This window comes from Cnephaeus nilssonii (assembly GCF_951640355.1).
Source record: "Cnephaeus nilssonii genome assembly, chromosome: 6".
NCBI lineage: Eukaryota > Metazoa > Chordata > Mammalia > Chiroptera > Vespertilionidae > Cnephaeus > Cnephaeus nilssonii.
This window is the reverse complement of record NC_137077.1, coordinates 39,312,147-39,333,853: the sequence shown is the minus strand read 5'-3', so window position 1 is coordinate 39,333,853 and position 21,707 is coordinate 39,312,147. Positions and strand designations below refer to the sequence as shown.

At 40.0% G+C, this 21,707-nt stretch overlaps 1 protein-coding gene across 1 annotated transcript in view; it reads left to right on the top strand.

Annotated features, from left to right (window-relative positions):
- Window positions 1-21,707, top strand: part of LOC307102104 (sucrase-isomaltase, intestinal-like) — a gene marked incomplete at both ends in the record, with an annotated part of 119,243 nt that overhangs the window by 64,407 nt on the left and 33,129 nt on the right. The window contains 6 exons of the mRNA XM_079775535.1: window positions 7,227-7,343; window positions 12,541-12,689; window positions 13,224-13,308; window positions 16,760-16,816; window positions 17,337-17,413; window positions 20,250-20,338. Of these exons, the coding sequence (XP_079631661.1) occupies window positions 7,227-7,343; window positions 12,541-12,689; window positions 13,224-13,308; window positions 16,760-16,816; window positions 17,337-17,413; window positions 20,250-20,338 (574 nt within the window). The remainder of the gene's footprint in view (window positions 1-7,226; window positions 7,344-12,540; window positions 12,690-13,223; window positions 13,309-16,759; window positions 16,817-17,336; window positions 17,414-20,249; window positions 20,339-21,707) is intronic.

Below are 21,707 nucleotides of genomic sequence, written 5' to 3'. Positions count from 1 at the left end.
CTGGTAATGGTAGGCACCTTCTTCTTCCCAATCTCAATGACATGTTTTAAATATTTCACAATTATGAATTTGGCTATAGGTATTTTTGTAGAAAACCTTAACAAAGTTAGGGAAGTTTATTTGATTACTATTTTACTGAGAGGTTTTTGTCAAGAGTAAAGTTCAATTTTATCAAACACTTAAAAGCATCTGGAGATGGCCGAAACCGGTTTGGCTCAGTGGATAGAGCGTCGGCCTGCGGACTCAAGGGTCCCAGGTTCGATTCCGGTCAAGGGCATGTACCTTGGTTGCAGGCACATCCCCAGTAGGGGGTGTGCAAGAGGCAGCTGATCGATGTTTCTAACTCTCTATCCCTCTCTCTTCCTCTCTGTAAAAAATCAATAAAATATATTTAAAAAATAAAAATAAAAAAAATAAATAAAAGCATCTGGAGATGATTGAATGCTTCTTTTGAAATATGTCAATATATAAATTATGTTGTTTGATTTTTTAATATTAAACTTTGTATTTATGAGAGAAATCCATCTTAGTCTTGATACTAACAGCTAACTCTGTCTCATAAATTCAAGATACAAGTAAAAAAATTGTTTGCCATGTTAGTGTAACACTGTTGTCACTGCTTGAAAGATACTTAATGTCTTCAGGAAATTCATACACTAGTGAGGGTAACCAATATGTAAACGAACAAATAAAATACAAGAAGAATATTTTAATTATCTTAAGAATGCATATTTCTCTTATTTTATTTTTAGATATCACAGGTGGCTTATTGGCTGAGAAAACATTATGTCCCAATTCCAAGACTTATCTGGGATATCATTATGATACACATTCTCTGTTTGGCTGGTCTCAAGCAATATCTACTTTCTAGTGAGTAGCTTATAAACCCCCTTGAAATGTTTTTAGTATCTGCACATTGTTATTAAAATGTCCTTTAAGAAATAGGAAATGTTTGTTTAAAGCTGGTGTTACATGTTATCGTTTCTTAATTTATTCAAGGACCAGTAAGTAATCTTCCTCTTCAAAAACTTTATCTTCCTGATTTATTATTTTTATTAAATGTTCTCATTGATTAAATATATATATATATATATATATATATATATATATATATATGTTTAACAACCTGTTGCAGTAGCACAAAAGCAGAGCAGAATGATCTTATTAAAAGCATAAAAACTTGTCAAAGACAACTAAAGCTAAAATTTTGATTCAGATAAATGTTAGAGATTTGGGTATAATTTTATAATGTAGGAAGTAATTGTTAATAAACTTCAAAGTTTTTAGGGGTGATGTGCACTAATACTGCCTTCGTCCTACTTGATCACCTCTGAATAGAGCCATTTTAAGCCTGGTTTAATATGAATGGGTAAAGTCCATGAGTTCAGGGACCACTAGAGGCATAAGTCAGGATTTGTGCTGCCATAAGTTTAAGACACCAAGTGCGATACACCAGACGCTTGGCAGATAATCCTCTTCTCTCCTGGAATTAATAATCCCAGGTCCTAAGCATCCTTTCAGTGCCACCTGATTATGCTCCCCCTCTGTGTTCCACCATTTCTGTCTTTTCCTGAGTATATCTACTGGGAGACCCTCATAGGCTGCATTAGTAGAATTGGGTTCAAGGGTTCAGGTATAGAACACTGTGTTTCCATTTACTGCATCTTTGTCTGTCTGAAACAGGTGTTCCTTCCAACAGAGATTCATTAGAGTACTTCCACAATTTGTTATAAGTATAGACAAAATATATATGACTCATATAGTCAGCTTGTTTGATTTATAAAGCAAACTCTCAGAAATACTGGGTTTTACGGTATCAGGATCAAAATAGAACAGATTATTTTTGCAATATACAAATACATCTCATTTTTATGCTTTGGAATATAGCCATTGTCCTAGAGCCATGAGTTCAGGGACCTTAATGAAATCTGTCTGGTAACCATTATAGAAAATTAAAGAGCTGAAGTGAACATAAGGGTCATTTAACCACAGTCTCTTCTACCTACTTCTAAAAAATATTTAGGTCTTAATTTGATAAAAAACAAAATTAATACATATACAGTAAACTTGATAGACAACATTCAGAATATATATTTAATGGGGCTAATTATAAAAAACAGAATCAAGTGGCTTGCAACTGAAGCATAGTAACCTCCATCTTGTATAAAAAACTGCTGTTTGAATTCTCTGTTATTGTTAGATAGTCCCTAGTCCTGTAAAATCTGTCATTATAAACTCTGTCACTTTAAGACAGTCTGTTATTCTGTAAAATACTTTGTTTTTAGTTCAAATAATAGAAAAAGATAAACTTTACTGTCTGACCTTGCAAGCTGGCCATCCAATGTAATAGACTAATACTGATAATAATTATGCCAAGTACAAACTCATTATGTATTCAAGGTTACAACTGTCTGTAACAATAACTCACACAGAGCCCTTTGTAATATCTGCAAACAAAGAGGCTCAAAGAGTATAAATACGGAAAGACTTCCTGTATGGGGGACTCAGAGATTTGGAAAAAGACACCATCCTCTGGGCCTTGCGCAATAAATGACTCCTAATTAATTGGCTCATTAAGGCGTCTTGTATCTCCTTCAATGATTTACGATACAACACAACTATTTGAGGTTTATTTATCTTATTGTTTTAAAAACGGTATTGAACTTATTTGAGGGTGACATATATATATATAAAAGCCAAGCTACGGACTGGTGGAATGACCAGAATGACCAGTGGCTAGCACGTGCACTGCGGTGGCCAACTGGCCCAATCGGGGGTGGGGCCGGCCAGCCAACTGCCTGCGGCCCTTCCCCCTGCCAGACCTGCCCCCGATCACCACCCCCCTGCACCCCAATCACTGAAGTGTGACTTTCAGTGATTCTAAGTAAGTAGATGCTCTCCAGCCTTCATAGAAGCTTCAGGGGTGGGTGGCCAGAACCCACCCATGCACAAATTCGTGCACTGGGCCTCTAGTTTGTTAATAAAATTATATAGGCTTCAGGTGTATAATTCTATAATACATCATCTATATATTATATTTTGTGTTCACCACCCTAAGTCAAATCTCCTTCCATTACCATTTGTCCTCCCTTCCCCTTCTGCTACTTCCCTCCACACCCATTTCCCTCTGATAATATACTGTTGTCTGGGTCTATGCGTTGTGTGCATTTTTTCTTTGCTTGATCCCTTCACCCTTATTTTAATAACCCATTTCAAATTTCTATTGAAAAGGCAAGAAATCAGTTCTTTAGACTTTAGAATGTACCACTCATAACTAGGTTACCCAAGAAATTGTTAATTGTGTTTCACTCATCAAGAAATTTAGGCAAGAAGAAGATGAAGGAGGTGGAGGAGGAGGAGGAGAGAGAAATAAGGAGTAGTAAATGTAGACAAGTATTCCTCTTTAGTGCTGAAAATTATATTTCTGAGTACTTTTCATACCTCAGGGATAAAAAATGAATGTGACTTCCAAATGCTGAACTTAATGGAACTCAATGAAAATTACTTCCCAGAGGCATAAAAATAGTTTTAAGTGGGAGCATTAGCAAGCTTCATCTAGAGAAGGCATAAAAGGTGTTTACTGAAATTATAACTACAGCCTCTATCATTCAATTTAATCTAACAATTTAACTCCCCCCTCCTCATTATTTTACCCTTGAGAAACAAAATGATTAGTCCTGGATTTCTAGGTAGATAAATAATGGCCTCAAATTTGGATTCAAGTTGTCTAACCCGGGTGAAGCAGATCCGAGGCTGTAACTGCTGGGCACAGTTTAGAAAGTACAGGAAGGAAATGAGCCATTAGTAAGCACTTGTTATGTGCTAGCTGGTTGTGAGAGGTGCTTTCATATATAACTTATTTTCATTTATACATATAACAACTCTGAGAAGTTAAGCATCATTAGCCCCATTTTATAGTAGTTAAGTAACATGTTCAAAAGTTACATGTTATAATGATGAGCTAAACGAAGTTTAAACTACATCTGTTTGATTGCAAAACCTATTTCAGCTAACTTCTTATTTGTAGGTTAGATTTTAAAGTGCTTAAACATAGCACCAAATCAATTCTAACTTCTCCGTTGGCTATAATTTTAACTCTAACTCCAGTGTAGGAAAAGAAATACTGGGAGAGCCTGGCACAGTCCTTATTCTAGAAGTGAGTGAAAACAGGGGATAACTATGTGGCTTGGCCTAAGTAACTCATCTTATATTTGAGTCTTTCTAACCCCTACAGAATACAATTAACAATAGCCATCCTTCCAACCCTAATACACTCTGGTAAAACAGATTTGAAAGTATGAGGTTGTCTGTGAAATGAGTTACCATTCTTAATGACACCTGTGTTTAAATTTCTATCTCTTTTTCTGATAATTAATTTTAGGAACTTCATCTTTATTAGCCAAGGCTAAATGATATTTTCTTTACTTATCTAAACATAAGTTAGCATCATAAGAAGTTTGTGTATCAAGATGGTGTGACTTTCACCTGTTTCAACGTCCAAGGAAGTATTAAAGAAATGATTGTTTCTTCCTTCATGCTTTTAAAAAGTATTTATGGAGCACTTACTATGTGGCAGGCATTGTTCTAGGCCCAGGGGAATAGATAAATAAGATTACCAGAAATAGGTCCCTGCCTTCAAGGAGCTTTATATTTCACTAGATTTTAGCAAATTTTTCCATTACAAAAAGAGATGTATCAATTTTGTAATTAATCCATTTTTATTATGTATATTGTACATATGTAGATTGAGACACCTGTCAGAGCTTCAGTGAGGTTACAGGATGGTTTGACATACTGGTAAGAGGCCAAAAGAATATGAATGGCGATCAAGGTTAGAAGTGAAGCTGAAATAGAGTGGAGACCAGATTTTGATGTTAAAGAAAAAAACCCAAAATGGTTAAACATACAAGTTAAATTCAAACAAGAAACAACAAAAACAAAAACTTATAATAATGATACTAAATATCTACACATGTATTATTTTTATTCCCTATACATGCAAGGTTTCACTAAGGAAATATAATCAGTATCAAACTACAATTACCGGCATTTTCAACATTAGTATAAAAGCAGCCATTGCCACATATTAAAAAAAAACCAAAAAACAACCCACAGAATTTTAAAAAATGTGGATGCCAAGGACTCATTCCCAGATAGTCTGATTTAGTTGATCAACGATGATACCTTCCTTTTTTTTCTTTTAAAGTTTTCAGATATCTCTAATATGCAGCCATGGTTGAGAAACCCTGTACTACCTGCCTGGTAGTATAACTTATAAGAAACGTTTAGTATGAGAAAATTTGGTTTGGATGGTTAGCAACGGTTTTTAACAGCTGTTTCATGAAATGTCTAAAATGATTTACATATGGCAAGTTCTCTTTTTGTTCTCTTCATTCCCACCATTTCATGTTCACACAGATTTATGCCTTTGATCAAATATTTAAATTACATGAAATAGGGACTTGTTCATGCACTTTAAGATCATGTGTTGGTTTTTGTGTTTTTTTGTTTATTTGTGGGGTGGGGGGAGTATCCTTTTAGAACACTACTAAAGAAAATTTTTCTTATGTTTTCCCAAGTGCTTCTCAGAATGCCACAGGAAAGCGAGCATTTGTTTTGAGTCGTTCAACATTTGTCGGAAGCGGGAAATACACTGGCCATTGGCTGGGTGATAACTTTTCACGTTGGAGAGATATGCATATGTCAATCATTGGAATGCTAGAATTTAATCTCTTTGGAATTCCATATGTAAGTTTTCAAATTAAACATTCAGTTAAATTAAGGCCTGTCAACCCATATTATTTGGGGGCGCCAAACTACTTCTATGAAGATCAAATGCACTCAAGTTGTTTCAGGACATTATAAATTATACGCTTCATAGTGTCACTTTAGCATTGCCATCAACCTATATAGATTTCAAGAGAACCACATATGTCTTAATTATTTTTGTTTGTTTTGTGTCAGTAAGATACTTGGTCACGGTAAAACTGGAGAAGTTTATTTTCTCTTCATTCACTTCTCTCTTCACCCCATTCACAATTCTTCTATAACCTTTTACTATGAGCTTTATAGGTAATGGACGGACCTATAAAGGTAGAAAAGGAAGGGACAGACAATTTGGAAGGAGGAATAGAAAGTTCACTCAGGGAGGAAGTGAAATTAAATCAGCAAAATGTCCCAAACACACAACAAAATACTTTCTTATCTGAGCCCCAATGATAAACAATTTAGCTATGAAAGAATTGGCTGCAATGTTAACAAATTTCAAAGTTTTATTGTAGCAGATTCCCCATATCCAAATGACTTTTTACAAGAATAAAATATAGGGCAATATTTATCTTATTTTGGAAAGCTTCAAGTAAAATTGCTGTGTACTCAAATTCCGTGAGAATTAAATTTGTTGTTCAAGTGATGAATTAGGTACTTTCAAAGAAGAATTGTGAAATAAATATTGAAAGTGAAATACAGCTTCAAGTTTTGTCTGGACTAGAAACTGACAGAGGCAAAAGTTATAATATAAGCAGCTTCATAGAGGAAGGGAGCATGACCCGGTCTTCCTCCACTGAAAATGTTAGAGTTTTAGTAGAGTAGATCACAACCCCCGTAGTTTGGGGAACTAACATTTTTATTACAAGTGACAGGTTTTATGACTCAATGCTTTACTTCTTCATGCTATTTTTTGCCTACAAACTTCAACATTAATTGAGTTTGGGGTTTAAAGATAATATTTCTGAGAGAAAAAAAGAGTTCAGGAATAAAACAATTTGGAGATTGAGAGAGACCTTCCTTAGATATAAGGAAGCAAAGTATCTGTAACTTTATAATATAAAAGGGAGAGCATATTCAGGTGCTATAATCCTGAGGCTTTTGTTCCAGCCTGAGTGGTTAGCCACTAAGAATTTGGATTAGCTAAATGTTCTCTGTCTTTAACTTCCATATTGAGGCAGGGACTTTATAGTACTCCACTTGGGGGAAAAAGTATTTGTAGGCATATTGGATTACCTAAAACACTTATACTATCATATAGCCCATAGTATATTTTTTAATCAAGGTGGGCAAGAGGGAATTATCACTATTTTACTCCAAATGTTCTTCTCAAAGAGGATCTTTCCATCTTTAGATTCCACAGTAAAAATTAAAAATAACGTGTCCTAAAATTTTCAGTGCAGGTTTTATGGCAAAATTAATAAGTGATATACTTTGAGGTCATATAAATCTTTCCCCAGATTGGAGCTGATATATGTGGGTTTAATGAAGAGACAACTTATGAACTTTGCCTTCGTTGGATGCAACTTGGGGCATTTTATCCCTTTTCCAGAAACCATAATGCAATTGGAAATAAGGTGAGTGAGAGGTAATGTAAAATGGTAGCTGCTATACAGTATTCAGTATTAACCTGTACTTAAGAACTGGGATTTGAAAGTACATATAGAATCATAAAAATAAGAATTAAATCAAACTTTTTAAACAAAGTTGTCAAAATATATCATTGGAGTTTTTTTAATTTACATATTACTGGTTTTATAAAAAAAACTGTGAAAGAATAACTAAAAAATGAATGTTGGAGAAATAGCTTCTCTAAAATTATCCTTGAAAATGCATTTTTTACATTAAATAATTTTTATTTTTCAATTACAGTTGACATACAATATTATATTAATTTCAGGTGTACAACTTAGTGACTAGACATTATATAACTCACTAAATTACCACCCTGGTAAATCTAATACTCACCTGACGCCATACATAGTTGTTACAGGATTATTGACAATATTCCCAAGTTGTATTTTACATCCCTGTGACTATTTTGTAACTACCAATTTGCACTTCTTAATCCCTTTACCTTTTCACCCATCTCCCTAGCCCTCCTACTATTTAAAGGAGTCACTTTAACATTTCAGGTAATACTGGTTTGGTGGTGAAAACTCTTTTAGCTTTTTCTTGTCTGAGAAAGTCTTTATCTGTCCTTCAATTCCAAATGATAGCTTTGCTGGTAGGGTAATCTTGGTTGTAGGTACTTGCTTTTCATCACCTTGAATATTTCTTGCCAATCTCTTCTGGCCTGCTAAGTTTCTGTTGAGAAATCATTTGACATTCTAATGGGAGCTTCCTTATAAATAACTAACTGCATTTCTCTTGATGCTTTTAAGATACTCTCTTTGTCTTTAATCTGTGGCATTTTAATTATGATGTGTTTTTGTGTGGGCCTCTTTGGGTTCACCTTATTTGGGACTCTCTGTGCTTCCTGAAATTGTATTCTATTTCCTTCACCAGGTTAGGGAAGTTTTCTATAACTTTTTTTCACATAGGTTTTCAATTCCTTGCTCTCTCTTTTTTCCTTTTGGCACCTCCATGATGAGTGTTGGTATGCTTAAAGTTGTCCCAGAGGCTCCTTCTACTTTCCTCATTTTTTAAAATTCTTTTTTCTATTTGTTGTTCTGATCGGGTGTTTTATACTTCCCTACCTTCGGAATCTCTAATTTGATTCTCTGTTTCATCTACTCCACTGTTGATTTCCTATAAATTATTCTTCATTAATTTCTGACTGATTCTTTTTTTATGTTGTTTTTTTTTAAGTTACATTTTCATGTGTCCCCTCTCTTTGTTGAAGTTCTCACTGAGATTATTGCGGATCCTTGTAACCAGTGTCTTGAACTCTGCATCTGGTAGATTACTTGTCTCCATTTCGTTTAGTTCTTTTATTGGAGTTTTATACTGTTCTTTTGGAGTTTTATACTGTTCTTTCATTTGGGACATGTTTTTTTGTCTCCTCATATTGGCAGCTCCCTTGTTTTGGTTTCAATCTATTAGGTAGAGCTGCTACGTCTCCTGAACTTGGTAGAATGAGCTTACGTAGGAGGTGTTCTGTACAGTCCAGTGACACAGCCTCCCTGATAACCTTAGCTGGGCACTCCAAGTGTGCCCCCCACCCTTGGGCTATGCATACATCCTTCTGTTGTTGTTGAACCTTGATTGCTGTTGTCATGTCAATGGCAGGGATTTACCCCTAGGCCAGTCAGCTTCAAGTGCAAGGACTGGCTGAAATCACCATAAAGGATCAACTGTGCTCTGGCTGATCCCACAGAGCAGGAATGACTTCAGTGGGGCTCTGGTGCCTGTTGAGTCTGCCCCTTGAGTGTGTTGCTGGTGGAGGTGGTTGGTTGGTACTTCAGTGTGGTCTGAAGCTGTCCACTGGGTGCACTGGCTCTGGGGCCTCCTGGGAGATGCAGGCCAAGGTCAGTTGCCACCTGTGTTCTGTTCAGGGCCTCCTGGCATGAGCAACAAAGCAATATGCAGATGGCTGCTATCTGTGCTGGGCTTAGAGGTGCCCAGGAGAGACCAAGCTGTGAACTGAGGATAGCTGCCTCTAGTGGTAGGCCTTGAGCCACTTAGCTAGAGGTATGGGGCACACTGAGGCCAGATGTTACCTGTTTGAGCAATTTTAGGAAAGTCTGAAGCATGGCCAATGCAGGCCATTCATATGGGAAAGCCAATGAAAACAGCTTTGGTGGGCTGGAACATTGGGTGGGGGGTTGGGGGGTATCAGGGAATCACCAGGGAAGGGCTACAGTATTAGTCACATTGATGGAGACTCAGATATGGTGCTCACCTGCTGGCTCTGTGGGTGGAGGACTCATCAAGGGAACAATGACCTCTGCCAGCACTTCTGTCTGAGAGAAAGCTTGCCTCTCCAGCTCTTGTCCTGATGCCAGACAATTCAGTTCCTCCCTGTATGCCCTTGGTGCCTTTCAATTTGCTTCCCCAGCGCTGGACCTCAGAGGGAGTGGGTCTAAGTATGTCCACGCATAGGCTCTTAAAAGGAACTGCCTGGGACCCCAGCAGCACTTTGTCTCACTCAGCCACAATTCCTGCTGGTTTTTACAGCCAGAAGTTATGGGAACTTCTCTTCCCACTGCTGGAACCCTGTTATGGGGCTGGGACCCTTCGCTCCCTAGTGGGGAGACCTTTAAAGCTGAGATATCCCTCCTGATTTTTATCCACTACAAGTGGGTGTGGGACCAGCCCATTCTGAATCTCCACCCTTCCTCGATGTGGCTTCTTCTTTGTATCTTTAGTTGTATGAATTCTGTTCAGCTAAATTTCAGGCAGTCTGAATGATGGTTGTTCTGTAGTTGTAATTTTTTTTGTGTGTGTGTGGCTGTGGGAGGATTCAAGCACCACATTTGTCTACAGCACCATCTTGGCAGGAATCAAAAGTGCATTGTTGATAATTTCTCACAGAGGGAGCACATTGCATCCTTTTAAATAACCAGTTAACAAACTTTGCCTTTATAACATAAGGTAGCTGCAGATAAACCTGTAATATGTGTAGTTATCTTGCTTTAGTAGGTCAGAATCTACCAAATTTCCAGTTTTTGTTTTGATGGCAGGCAGATATTATAGTATGACTAGAGGCCCGCTGCATGAAATTTGTGCACGGGGCGGGGGGGGGGGGGGGGGGGGGGTTGGGGTGTCCCTCAGCCTGGCCTGCACCTCTCCAATCTGAGATCCCTCAGGGGATGTCCAACTGCCTGTGGGATCATGCCTAAACCGGCAGTTGGACATCCCTCTCACAATTCAGGACCACTGGCTCCTAACCACTCACCTGCCTGCCTGCCTAATGCCCCCAACTGCCCTCCTCTGCTGGCCTGGTTGCCCCCAATAGCCCTCCCCTAATGGCCTGGTTGCCTCCAACTGCCCTCCCCTGCCGGCCTGATCTCACCCCCAACTTCCCTCCTCTGCTGGCCAATTTGGTTCTAATTGGTCAGTTTCTATGCCAGTCAGCGTCAAAAGCTCTGTCTCCTAGGCAGCCACTGCCTCCTCACAGTTGACCCAGATTTGGTTCTGATTGGCCAGTTTCTATGCCAGTCAGCGTCTCTGGGCCTATCAACAGGGCCTGATCAGAAAGGCAGGGCTTATCAACAGCCCCAGTGGAGGCTGGAAAAGAAATGGAGGCAGAGCTGCTGGCCAGGCTCAGAGGGAAAGAGAGAGGCAAGTGCTGGTCAAAAGCTGCCACAGACGCTACAGTTCAGCCTCTGCTTCTCTCTTCAGGTCTCTTTCTGAGCCTGATTCACAGCCCCCTCAGCAGTCACTGCTGGGTCTCTGAGCCTGCAGCCACAGTAGTCAGCCTTTGGTCGTGATCAGTTGTTACACCCCGGCTCTTTATTATCTAATCTAATAATAGACAAATATGCAAATTGACCGCACCTTCGCTATGCCCAAGCCACGCCCACCAGCCAAGCCACGCCCACCAGCCAATCAGGATGACTATGCAAATTATCAAAACAAAGATGGCGGCTAATTTGCATATCGCGACAGCGTAGAAAGAAGCCAAGAGCTGCAGAAGGGAGCAAAGCTGCAGAGAGGCAAGCAAGCGGATGGGGGCGGGGAGGAGAAGGGAGGAGCGGAGGCGGGGCCGGGGGAGAAGGAAGTTGAGCAGGCGGGGCCGGGGGAGAAGGGGCGGGGCCAGGGGAGAAGGGAGGAGCAGAGGCGGGGCCAGGGGAGAAGGGAGGAGCGGAGGCGGGGCTGGGGGAGAAGGAAGTTGAGCAGGCGGGGCCGGGGGAGAAGGGGCGGGGCCGGGGGAGAAGGGAGGAGCGGAGGCGGGGCCGGGGGAGAAGGGAAAAGCAGGCGGGCTGGCAGAGAAGGCAGGCCCGGGGAGAAGGGAGGAGTGGAGGCGGGGCCGGGGGAGAAGGAAGGAGAGCGGCTGGCCGGGGGAGAAGGGAAAAGCAGGGGGGCTGGCGGAGAAGGTGGGGCGGGGGAGAAGGGAGGAGCGGAGGCGGGGCCTGGGGAGAAGGGAAAAGCAGGCGGGCTGGCAGAGAAGGCGGGCTGGGAGAGGAGGGAGGAGTGGAGGCGGGGCCAGGGAAGAAGGAAGGAGAGCGGGCTGGCGGAGAAGTTAGAAAAGCAGGGGGGCTGGCGGAGATCGCGGGGCGGGGGACAAGGGAGGAGAGCAAGCAGGGTGGGGTAGAGTGCAGCAGGAAACCCTATTGCAGGATTTTTCCTGCAACGGGAACGCTAGTAGAGATAATAAAAGACTAATATGCAAATTGACCAAACAATGGAATGACCAGTCGCTATGATGCGCACTGACTACCAGGGGACAGATACCCAACACAGGAGCTACCCCCTGGTGGTCAATGTGCTCCCACAGGAGGAGTACTGCTCAGCTAGAAGCTGGGCTCCCGCCTCTGTGGCAGCACTATGGTTGTCCAACTGACGGCTTAGGCCCACTCCACACTGGGAGCAGGCCTAAACCATCAGTTGGACAACACTCAAGGGCTCCCAGACTGCAAGAGGGTGCAGGCCGGGCTGAGGAAACCCCCCCTCCCCCCAAGTGCATGAATTTTGTGTGCTGGGCCTCTAATATAATATATTTGAGAAACAACTCTGCAATAATCTACTACTGTGAAAGGCTTTCAAGTTGAAATAAATAATATTTTTTAAAAGTTCTGTTTCTCCCTAACCACTGAAGAGGAAAAAAAAGTAACACTTAAAATTTCCCATTTCAGTTAATACGTCTATTGAAATGTTTCTCTTTTATAGGAGCAAGACCCTGGGGTATTTGGAGAAGAGTTTGCTGCTATTTCCCGTTCTGCATTAAGGATTAGATACTTATTGCTGCCTTACTTATATACCCTCTTCTACCATTCTCATGTCAGTGGAAATACAGTGGTCCGAGGATTGATGCATGAGTAAATCACATTTAATAATTGTTCTAGTCTTAGATTTTCTACCATATAGATCTTAGGAACCTGGGTTCTCCTACTAAGGGAATTATGTGGGGGATAAATAAATATGCAAATCCATTGACTATGATTAGAAATAGTTTACAGATTTGAAGAATTTAGTTAAGAAGACTCTTTCAATCACTTAACAAAAACAAAAGTTGTGTCTTGCTGTCTAAAAAGTGTGGAATATAGAAAAAGAATGAAACATGGTCTCTGCACACAGAGAACTGGGAAAGGTTGCAATTAACAGATTACTTGGCATAGTTTTGACCTTAGCTTTAATGTCCATTTACCTTCTGGTCAGGGAGGACAAGTGATTTCAGTTGCATTACTTGATGATAAGATTTTATTCCTAAAACTCTGCTTGTACACTAAACCTTTCCCTATTTTTATCTTTTTGGTTTTCTTGGTGAATGTGAGGTGGTTGAGTAAGACTTTAGTTACCTATGAAAAGACATTAATTTGATTAAATGAATAATTTTTCACCTAAAAATCCAGATTTACATCAGATCCTCAGACTCATGGAATTGACAGAGCATTCCTTTGGGGACCCGCTTTAATGATTACTCCAGTACTTGAAGAGGTAAGGACCAGAGTTTTATACCAGCACAATATAGTTATTCACAGTAGTTTACTTTGGTGCCATTTGATACAACCAGTCCAGGCTTGCTATATTCTCCTGTTTTTCTTACCTCATTTTCATTCTTTTATTTGAAAACAATGTATTTAAATATTTACGAAATTCATGCACAGGAGGGGGGCGTCCCTCAGCCCAGCCTTCACCCTCTCACAATCCAAGACCCCTCAGGGGATGCCCAATTTTGGTTTAGGCCTGATTCCACAGGGATCCCTGCAGGATCAGGTCTAAAATGGCAGTCAGACATCCCTCTTGCAATCCGGGACCACTGGCTCCTAACTGCTCGCCTGCCTGCCTGCCTGATCACCCTTAACCATTCTGCCTGCCTACCTAATAGTCCCTAACCACCTCTGCCTCAGCCTCCGCTGCCGCAGCTTTGTCCAGAAGGACGTCCAGAATGACATCCAGAAGGTCTTTCGGCTGTCCAGTCTAACTAGCATATTACCCTTTTATTATTATAGATTCTACCTAACGTAAAATATACCTCATCCTAGCTAATAAAAGAGTAATATGCAAATTGACCGTACCTCCGCTACACCCATAAGACATGCCCACAAGCCATGCCCACCAGCCAATCAGGAACAAATATGCAAATAAACCCAGCCAAGATGGCTGCAGCCACAGAGAGAGCAGGAGGGAGGCTTGGGTTTCCCTGGCAATGGAGGAAGCCAAGCTTTCTGCCTGTCCTTACCGGCCCAGGCCTCCACTCAATGCTACAAAGTTTCAATGATAGAAGATAAATAAATCCCCCCCAAAAAGGCAGCAGCCATGGAGCTGGAGAGAGCAGAAGGCTAGGGTTACCCCCGGCAATGGAGGAAGCCAAGCTTCCCGCAGCCCTGGCCTGCCTTGGCCTCCACTTCAGGCTACAAAGTTTCAGTTATAGAAGATAAATAAATCCCAGATACCAGGGCCTCCGCTTGGGTCGCCCGGGGGGGGGGGGGGGGTGGCCAGCCTGCAAACCACCACAGGCTCCTCGCCCAGGCCACCCCATGCCCCAAGGGAACCCCCAACCTGATCTGGGACACCCTTCAGGGCAAACCAGCTGGCCTCCACCCATGCACCAGGCCTCTATCTTATCTAATAAAAGAGTAATATGCAAATTGACCATCACTCCAACACACAAGATGGCTGGCCCCATGTGGTCAAAGATGACTTCCCCATGTGGACACAAGATGGCCACCACAAGATGGCCAGCAGGGGAGGGAAGTTGGGAGGGACCAGGCCTGCAAGGGAGGGCAGTTGGGGGCGATGAAGCCTGCAGAGCAGGGCAGTTAGGGGTGACCAAGCTGGCAGAGGAGGGAAGTTGGGGGCGACCAGGCCTGAAGGGAAGGGCAGTTTGGGGGGACCCAAGCCTGCAGGGGAGAGCCGTTGGGGGGGACCAGGACTGCAGGGGAGGGCAGTTAGAGGTGACCAGGCCTTCAGGGGAGGGCAGTTAGGGGCAAACAGGCTGGCAGGGGAGCAGTTAAGCATCAATCAGCCTGGCAGGGGAGTGCTTAGGGCAGTGATGGCGAACCTATGACACGCGTGTCAGCACTGACACGCGTAGCCATTTCTGATGACACGCGGCTGCATGTCGAGGATGAAACATTTGCTGCTCCCGAGGATGAAACATTTGCGACTAGAGTCTTGGAGTTATTTTTTTCCTCAAAGTGACACACTACCCGAGTTATGCTCAGTTTTTTGGCGAAGTTTGACACACCATGCTCAAAAGGTTTCCCATCACTGGATTAGGGGGTGATCAGGCTGGCAGGCAGAAGCAGTTAGGGGCAATCAGGAAGGCAGGCAGGCAAGCAGTTGGGAGCCAGCAGTCCTGGATTGTGAGAGGGATGTCCGACTGCCCGTTTAGGCCCAATCCTACTGAGGTAGGGCCTAAACGGGCAGTCGGACATCCCTCAAGGGGTCCCAGATTGGAGAGGGGGCAGGCTGGGCTGAGGGACACCCCCCGCCCTCCGTGCACGAATTTTATGCACCAGGCCTCTACTATTAAATAAATCTCAACAAAACTGAAATATATGCTTTTGCTATTTAGAGATTCTGAAATTGATCTCAAGATAATTTGCAGAAGTAAGATTTGACCCCTAAATATAAAAAGAAAAGAAATAAAGTACTTTGGTCAACTATGCCAGTGGTCAGCAAATCGCGACTCCCGTTGCCTGACCGACCAACACCCCCAATTCTTCTAATGCCACTTCTTCAAAACAGACTCGCCCAGGCTGAAAACCGACTTCTGCGCATGGGCCATGAAGTTTCAATTGCACTGTACTTGCACGCCCACATGTGGTATTTTGTGGAAGAGCCACACTCAAGGGGCCAAAGAGCCGCATGTGGCTCGCCAGCCGTGGTTTGCCGACCACTGAGCTATGCTAATGTAATAGCAGTAAGTCTATTCTGAGAATATCAGCTGCTTTATTAGCCTTTTTGGAAAAAAAAATTAAAAAAATTCCTGCTTCAAATCCATTTTTCCTTCTCCTCCAGATGGCTCCTACCCAGACTTTAGTCACAAAGGGAGGGAAAACATGACTGTAATCTGAGAGAATTGGGGGTGAAAGCCACACATGCAGGAGAACAGGCAGGATGGATGTCCTAAGGACGTGTTGACAACAAATCAGTGCCAACTTTCAGGACTAAGTACTGGAATTTCCAGAGGTAGAAAAAATACTTTCAAGGCTGACTGTTCATTGTGTCGAATTTCACTAGCTTTGAACTTGTCATGGTTACACAAGAACTGAAGTTGGGCTTTTATGGGATTCTTCTAAGCAACTATTTTCTGTATTTTTGGATTGTTCTTGAATTTACCACAGCTCTATCTAAACACACACACACAAACATATACGAGTATAATATAGGCCACCTATAATAATGTGGTCTACTATATCTGTTTATATATATGCATCCATATATGTATATAAATCTGAAGCATACACATAATAATATATGTAACATACAGAAGAACAAACCTGTACTTAGTAAGAACTCAAGATTATTTAAATAAATGGATAAATATTTCATATTTTACATTTTTTAATAAGTACATTGCAATTGCCATTGAACTAAAATGCCACAAAGTACTTATCTGGTTAGTAATAGAATATATCTACATTATACTGAAACAATATTTTGAAATATAGCAAACCCAATTTGGCTTTTTAGAAAACATTATCAATAGTATACATTAATGTGCCATAGTCCAGACATGAAACATATTTTCTGATAAATCAATCGTGTTTCATGGAGATTCTCTAGCCCCACTGCATAATCATGTCTGAGTTGATTAGTACTTGGTTTTAATGATAAATATGATATGATTCAATGTCCAGAGAACCAAATGTAGTTTTACTAGAGTACTTCAATTAAAAAGAGTACTGAAAAGTCAAATGTTTTGTTGTTTTTTTCACAGGGAGCAAGATCTGTGTATGTATATTTTCCTGAAGCGACCTGGTTTGACTTTTATACAGTATGTATTTTATAGAAAAAATAATATAATCTGTGAACTCAGAGATTTACATGCTTTTTTTTTTCACTGTTTTTAAAATATATATTTTTATTGATTTCAGAGAGCAAGGGAGAGGGAGAGATAGAAACATTGGTCAGCTGCCTCCTGCATGCCTCCTTCTGGGGATTGAGCTGGAAACCTGGCCATGTGCCCTGACCGGAATCAAACCCGGGACCTCTTACTCCATGGGACGACACTCAATCCACTGAGCCACGCCAGCAGGGGGTCACTATTTTTTATTTGACTTCTAGAGCTTTGGACTGTATAATTCTGATGCTGTGGTTCTTTGTGAAACTCTTTTTTTTAAAAAAAATGTTTTCTCCTCTCAAAATGGTATAATTAAGCCATAAATAGATTGGCATATGTTTAAGATGAGAGATAGAATGATTTTATTTTTTTAGAAGTAGAGTAGACAGTTATTTTACGGAAACACTCAAATTCTTAAAAGCAAATGACTCTACATAGTGATATTTTCTTGTAGCAGAGTGTAAGAGATACTATAATTTATGAATCTGATATTATCTTGCAAGAAACAGAAACCCATTCAAGCTTGCTCAAGTAAGTGGTTTATTATGGGAATACATATGAAAAGAAAAAAGATATCTTATGGAAATCTAAGACCAGCAACTCTAAAAGCACTGGATTTCCTGGAGAAATTCAGGATTCAATTTCAAGTTTGTGAAATTTCAGCCCATGTTGTGTCATTACCAGGACTCAGAATTCCATGCTATCATTTTTGTCTTATTAACAACTGCCTTCCAAAGATCCTCAGTGTCTAAAGGACTCTATATTTTGGAGTTATATTTTGTAAAATTTTGGACTTCTATTTTATAATGGACATATTTCGTTATACCCTTTGTGCTTCTATGTAAGTGGCAGGCTCTTTTCCATGTTTTATAGTTCAAATTCTTAAGGACGATAATTTCATTGATCTAACTAATCTTTTCTGCATAAATTACACCCAGTGGGGGCTATGCTGTCCATGATGGGAGTGAACAGTGGAACGTGAGGGAAGCAATATGACATCTCTCCTATAACTGAGTTCTCTTCTACAATTCTTTTAGTATGTTTTGATGAGCATTAGCTAATTTCACCCAGTCTTCAAGGAATTTTTATGGGAATATATTTAGATGATAAAGATAAGACTAATTCCGCATTTGAAGAAAGGACATACAATCTATTTTCAAATTATCAGTTAGTTATGACTGGGGGAAGTGGTATTATTAATTCTCCATTCTTGTGGTCAGGTTATTATAGTATCTTAAACAATTAAACCAATGGTTTTCAAACAATAGTCTGTAGAGATGCTTCCTACATTTCCTTAAATATTTGCATTAAATTTCATGTCTTAATAAAATTGATTTTAAAAAAGTGTATAACAAAAATGCTCACACAAAAGCGTTATTACATCAAATTTTAACACTTTGGAGCCCAAAGTTAACTTGTATTCTTGTTGTTTAACTTTTTAGTAAGTAAATGTGGTTATAAAGTTGAACTGCTGAAATTAGTATATACTAATGAATGCTGCTTTCATGTGTTTTACATATTAGAGTTTATGTAAATTTTTTTCCTTTTTTTAAAAACACTGACATAAACATTTAAGTCACCCTTTTTATTAGTAAATTCCATGGTTCTTTGTTGCATTTCAACAGAAGTTTGGATTTTAACTTCCTGTGTCTCCTGAAATCTATTACTTGTTACCAGTGATGTATCTGGAGTGGTTAACTCTGGCTTGTTCTGTGCTAGGGGGAGCAAGTATCACCCTCTTGGCTGAAGAAGTCTGTTGAAATTCCTGCTCCTCTGGATGTAATTCCCCTTTTCATTCGTGGAGGATATATTCTGCCAATACAGTTTCCAGCCAGGACAACAGTGCTGAGGTAGTTGGCATATTCTGTCAGGAGACCTCACCTTGAGCTAGGCGTTTGACCTTCCTGTGTAGTCAAACTTCCTTATTAGTGTCTGAGGAAAGATTGTCTATGAGTATGAGACCACTGACAGGAGGTGGTTTAATCAGTGGTGCAATGAATTATTGGTCCATGTATGTGTTTGTACATGTGTATGTATGAGTCAGTGTGTTCATGTGTGTATGTGAGAGAAAGAGAAAAAAAGAAGAGAAGGAACAGAAGAAAAAAGGAGAGAGATTAGCAGGTGATGTGCTTGGGCATTTCATCCACCTCTAAGCTATCTAGCCCTAAATATCTTCCCATTGTAATTTTAAAGATAGCCAGTGATTTTTAATTCATGAATTCTTGCCTAGTTTTTATATGAAGGCTATGTCAGGGTCTTCATGCTTTTATCCATTCAGATTATGTTTAATTAATCCTTTTCTCCCTCCATAGATATGTAATCAAAGACTTTGCCTAGCAAACAAGCAGAATTTTTAGTAATAATAATTATTTTATATTTCTATTTTACACCAAAGAATCATAATAGCAGATCAAAATCTCTAACCAGCATTAATTGAAAATAAAATCATTTTAAAATATGCATCATTGTTAGAGAGGAGTTTTGGCTAGACATTTTGAAATATTAAAAAGTCCCTGAGGATCCCTTGAACTATATACTAAATCTATAGTTTCTAAGCACTAACTTGCAAAGTAAATTCATTTGATTTCAAGTTAGTATATTTTAGTTCATTTGCAAGAAAGAAGAGAGGGTCTCATGCTTTAATTTTCATTTTAATAGAAACAATTTAATGAAATAAGTATATTGTATATGAAAGCAAAGTATTTTCCTTAAGGAATTCTCACTATAACTCAACTTCTCCAAAAGTAAGATTGTTTTATCACTTGCACTGAACAGTTCTTTTTTCTATGCAATTTTGGGTTACCAAGTGATTAGGATCGAATCCTTGAGTCCTGTCTCCATTGAGGAATCACAAAAAGAGGGCACATGGATTCTGGCATCCTTGCTCTTGAGAGTTAATATGACTCCCAGGAGAACAGACTCCGAATTATGATTCATGCTTCGTTTTCCTGGAATCCCTTTGGTCACACTTGAAAATCAGCTCCCAGGTTTCCAGATCCAAAGACTGGCAATTTTGTAGACAAGTCAGAGAGTGAGGGTGTACTTTCAATAAGCATAATACTTATTTTATTACTTTATTAATTATAGAAGCCTTTGCTTTTTTTTTTCTTTTTAAATGGGACACACTTAAGAGGCCTATGCTATTGAAATCACTCATTTCCCCTCAGATTGAGCAGTTCAGAGCAGAAATAGGTTATTTAAGGATGTTTTAAGTTTCCTATCACTGGAGATAGTCAAACATAAACTAAGTGGAAATTTGGTAAAGGTGTTTAAGCAAGGACTCAACATTTTTCTAGGTGGTTCCATGAGATGATAGGAGTTAGGTCCTTCTCACTCTGAAAATACAAATTTTCTTATTTTTCTACAGCCGGTTGAATCCTTTTAGCCTCATAATTGCTCTAGATGAACATGGAGAAGCATCTGGCTCCCTTTTCTGGGATGATGGTGACTCTATTGGTAAGTAGACCAACATGTACAACAGTTGGAATGTTCTGAATTTCAATATGACTTCATTTAAAATTAAAAATTGGAGATCTAGACCAATAAAGTAAGTTTGACATAATGGACACCATGCTAAGATTCTGCTTTCACCCACATTACTATCCAGGAACATGAAAATTTCCTCAGATCTAGCTACTCCTCTGGGTTAATCCACACAGGTGAGACCATTATCTCTAAGAAGGTGCAAAATATGATATTTATACATTATCACCAAGAAGGTAATAAATCACACTGTGGTTACCTGAGAGGAGGCAACATTTACTTATTAGTATGCTAAAATAAATTTTTTCTCATTAATTTATTCTCACCTAGGAAGGAATAGAGATTATAATCTTAAGGAATCAAACTTTGTATAGAAATTTGTAGGAACTTGGCTCTGGTGGCATAGACGTTAGGCTAGAGCAGTGGTCGGCAAACTCATTAGTCAACAGAGCCAAATATCAACAGTACAGCGATTGAAATTTCTTTTGAGAGCCAAATTTTTTAAACTTCTTCTAATGCCACTTCTTCAAAATAGACTCGCCCAGGCCATGGTATTTTGTGGAAGAGCCACACTCAAGGGGCCAAAGAGCCACATGTGGCTCGCGAGCCGCAGTTTGCCGACCACGGGGCTAGAGGAAGGAAGAACCATATTTTATGGTAGGAGACATGGACCATAATTTGAAGAATTATGTGTAGTAGAGGAAGGGGTATAGCCTGAACTGAGAAAACAAGTCAAGATTTAGCTGCAATGCCCAGCTGGAGTGGCTCAATTACTTGCGTGTCATCCTGTGGGCTGAAAGGTGTCAGGGTCAGGTTCCATTCCCAGTCGGAAGACATAATTGGATTGAAGGTTCAATCTCCAGTCAGTGCACGTACAGAAGGTAACCAATCTATGTTTCTTACATTGATGCTTCTCTCTCACTCTCTCTCTCTATTCCTTCTTCCCTCCCTTCCTCTCTTCCTCCTCTCCTCCTCTCTAAGCATGTCCTCTGGTGAGAATTTGAAAAAAAAAAAAAAAGATTTAGCTGGCTAAGGCACAATATCAATGTTTTTGCTTATTCATTTATCTCTTATTATCCCCATTATCTCCATAATCTCATAGATCAGCCAACTATAGAAAAGACTTTCCCTGGAAGAATAGAAATGACTTATGTTGTTAAGAAGATAAGTACTCTACATATAGTGATAAATATATTCAAAGCAGCCACATTTTGAAAATATAAATGAGTTTTCAAGAAAATGGGCACTATTCCAAGGAGACGATAATGCCTGTGCATATAGGTTACTGCTGAGAACATTTCTTCTGTCACCGTATTAGTTGACTTTACATCCATCTTTCTTT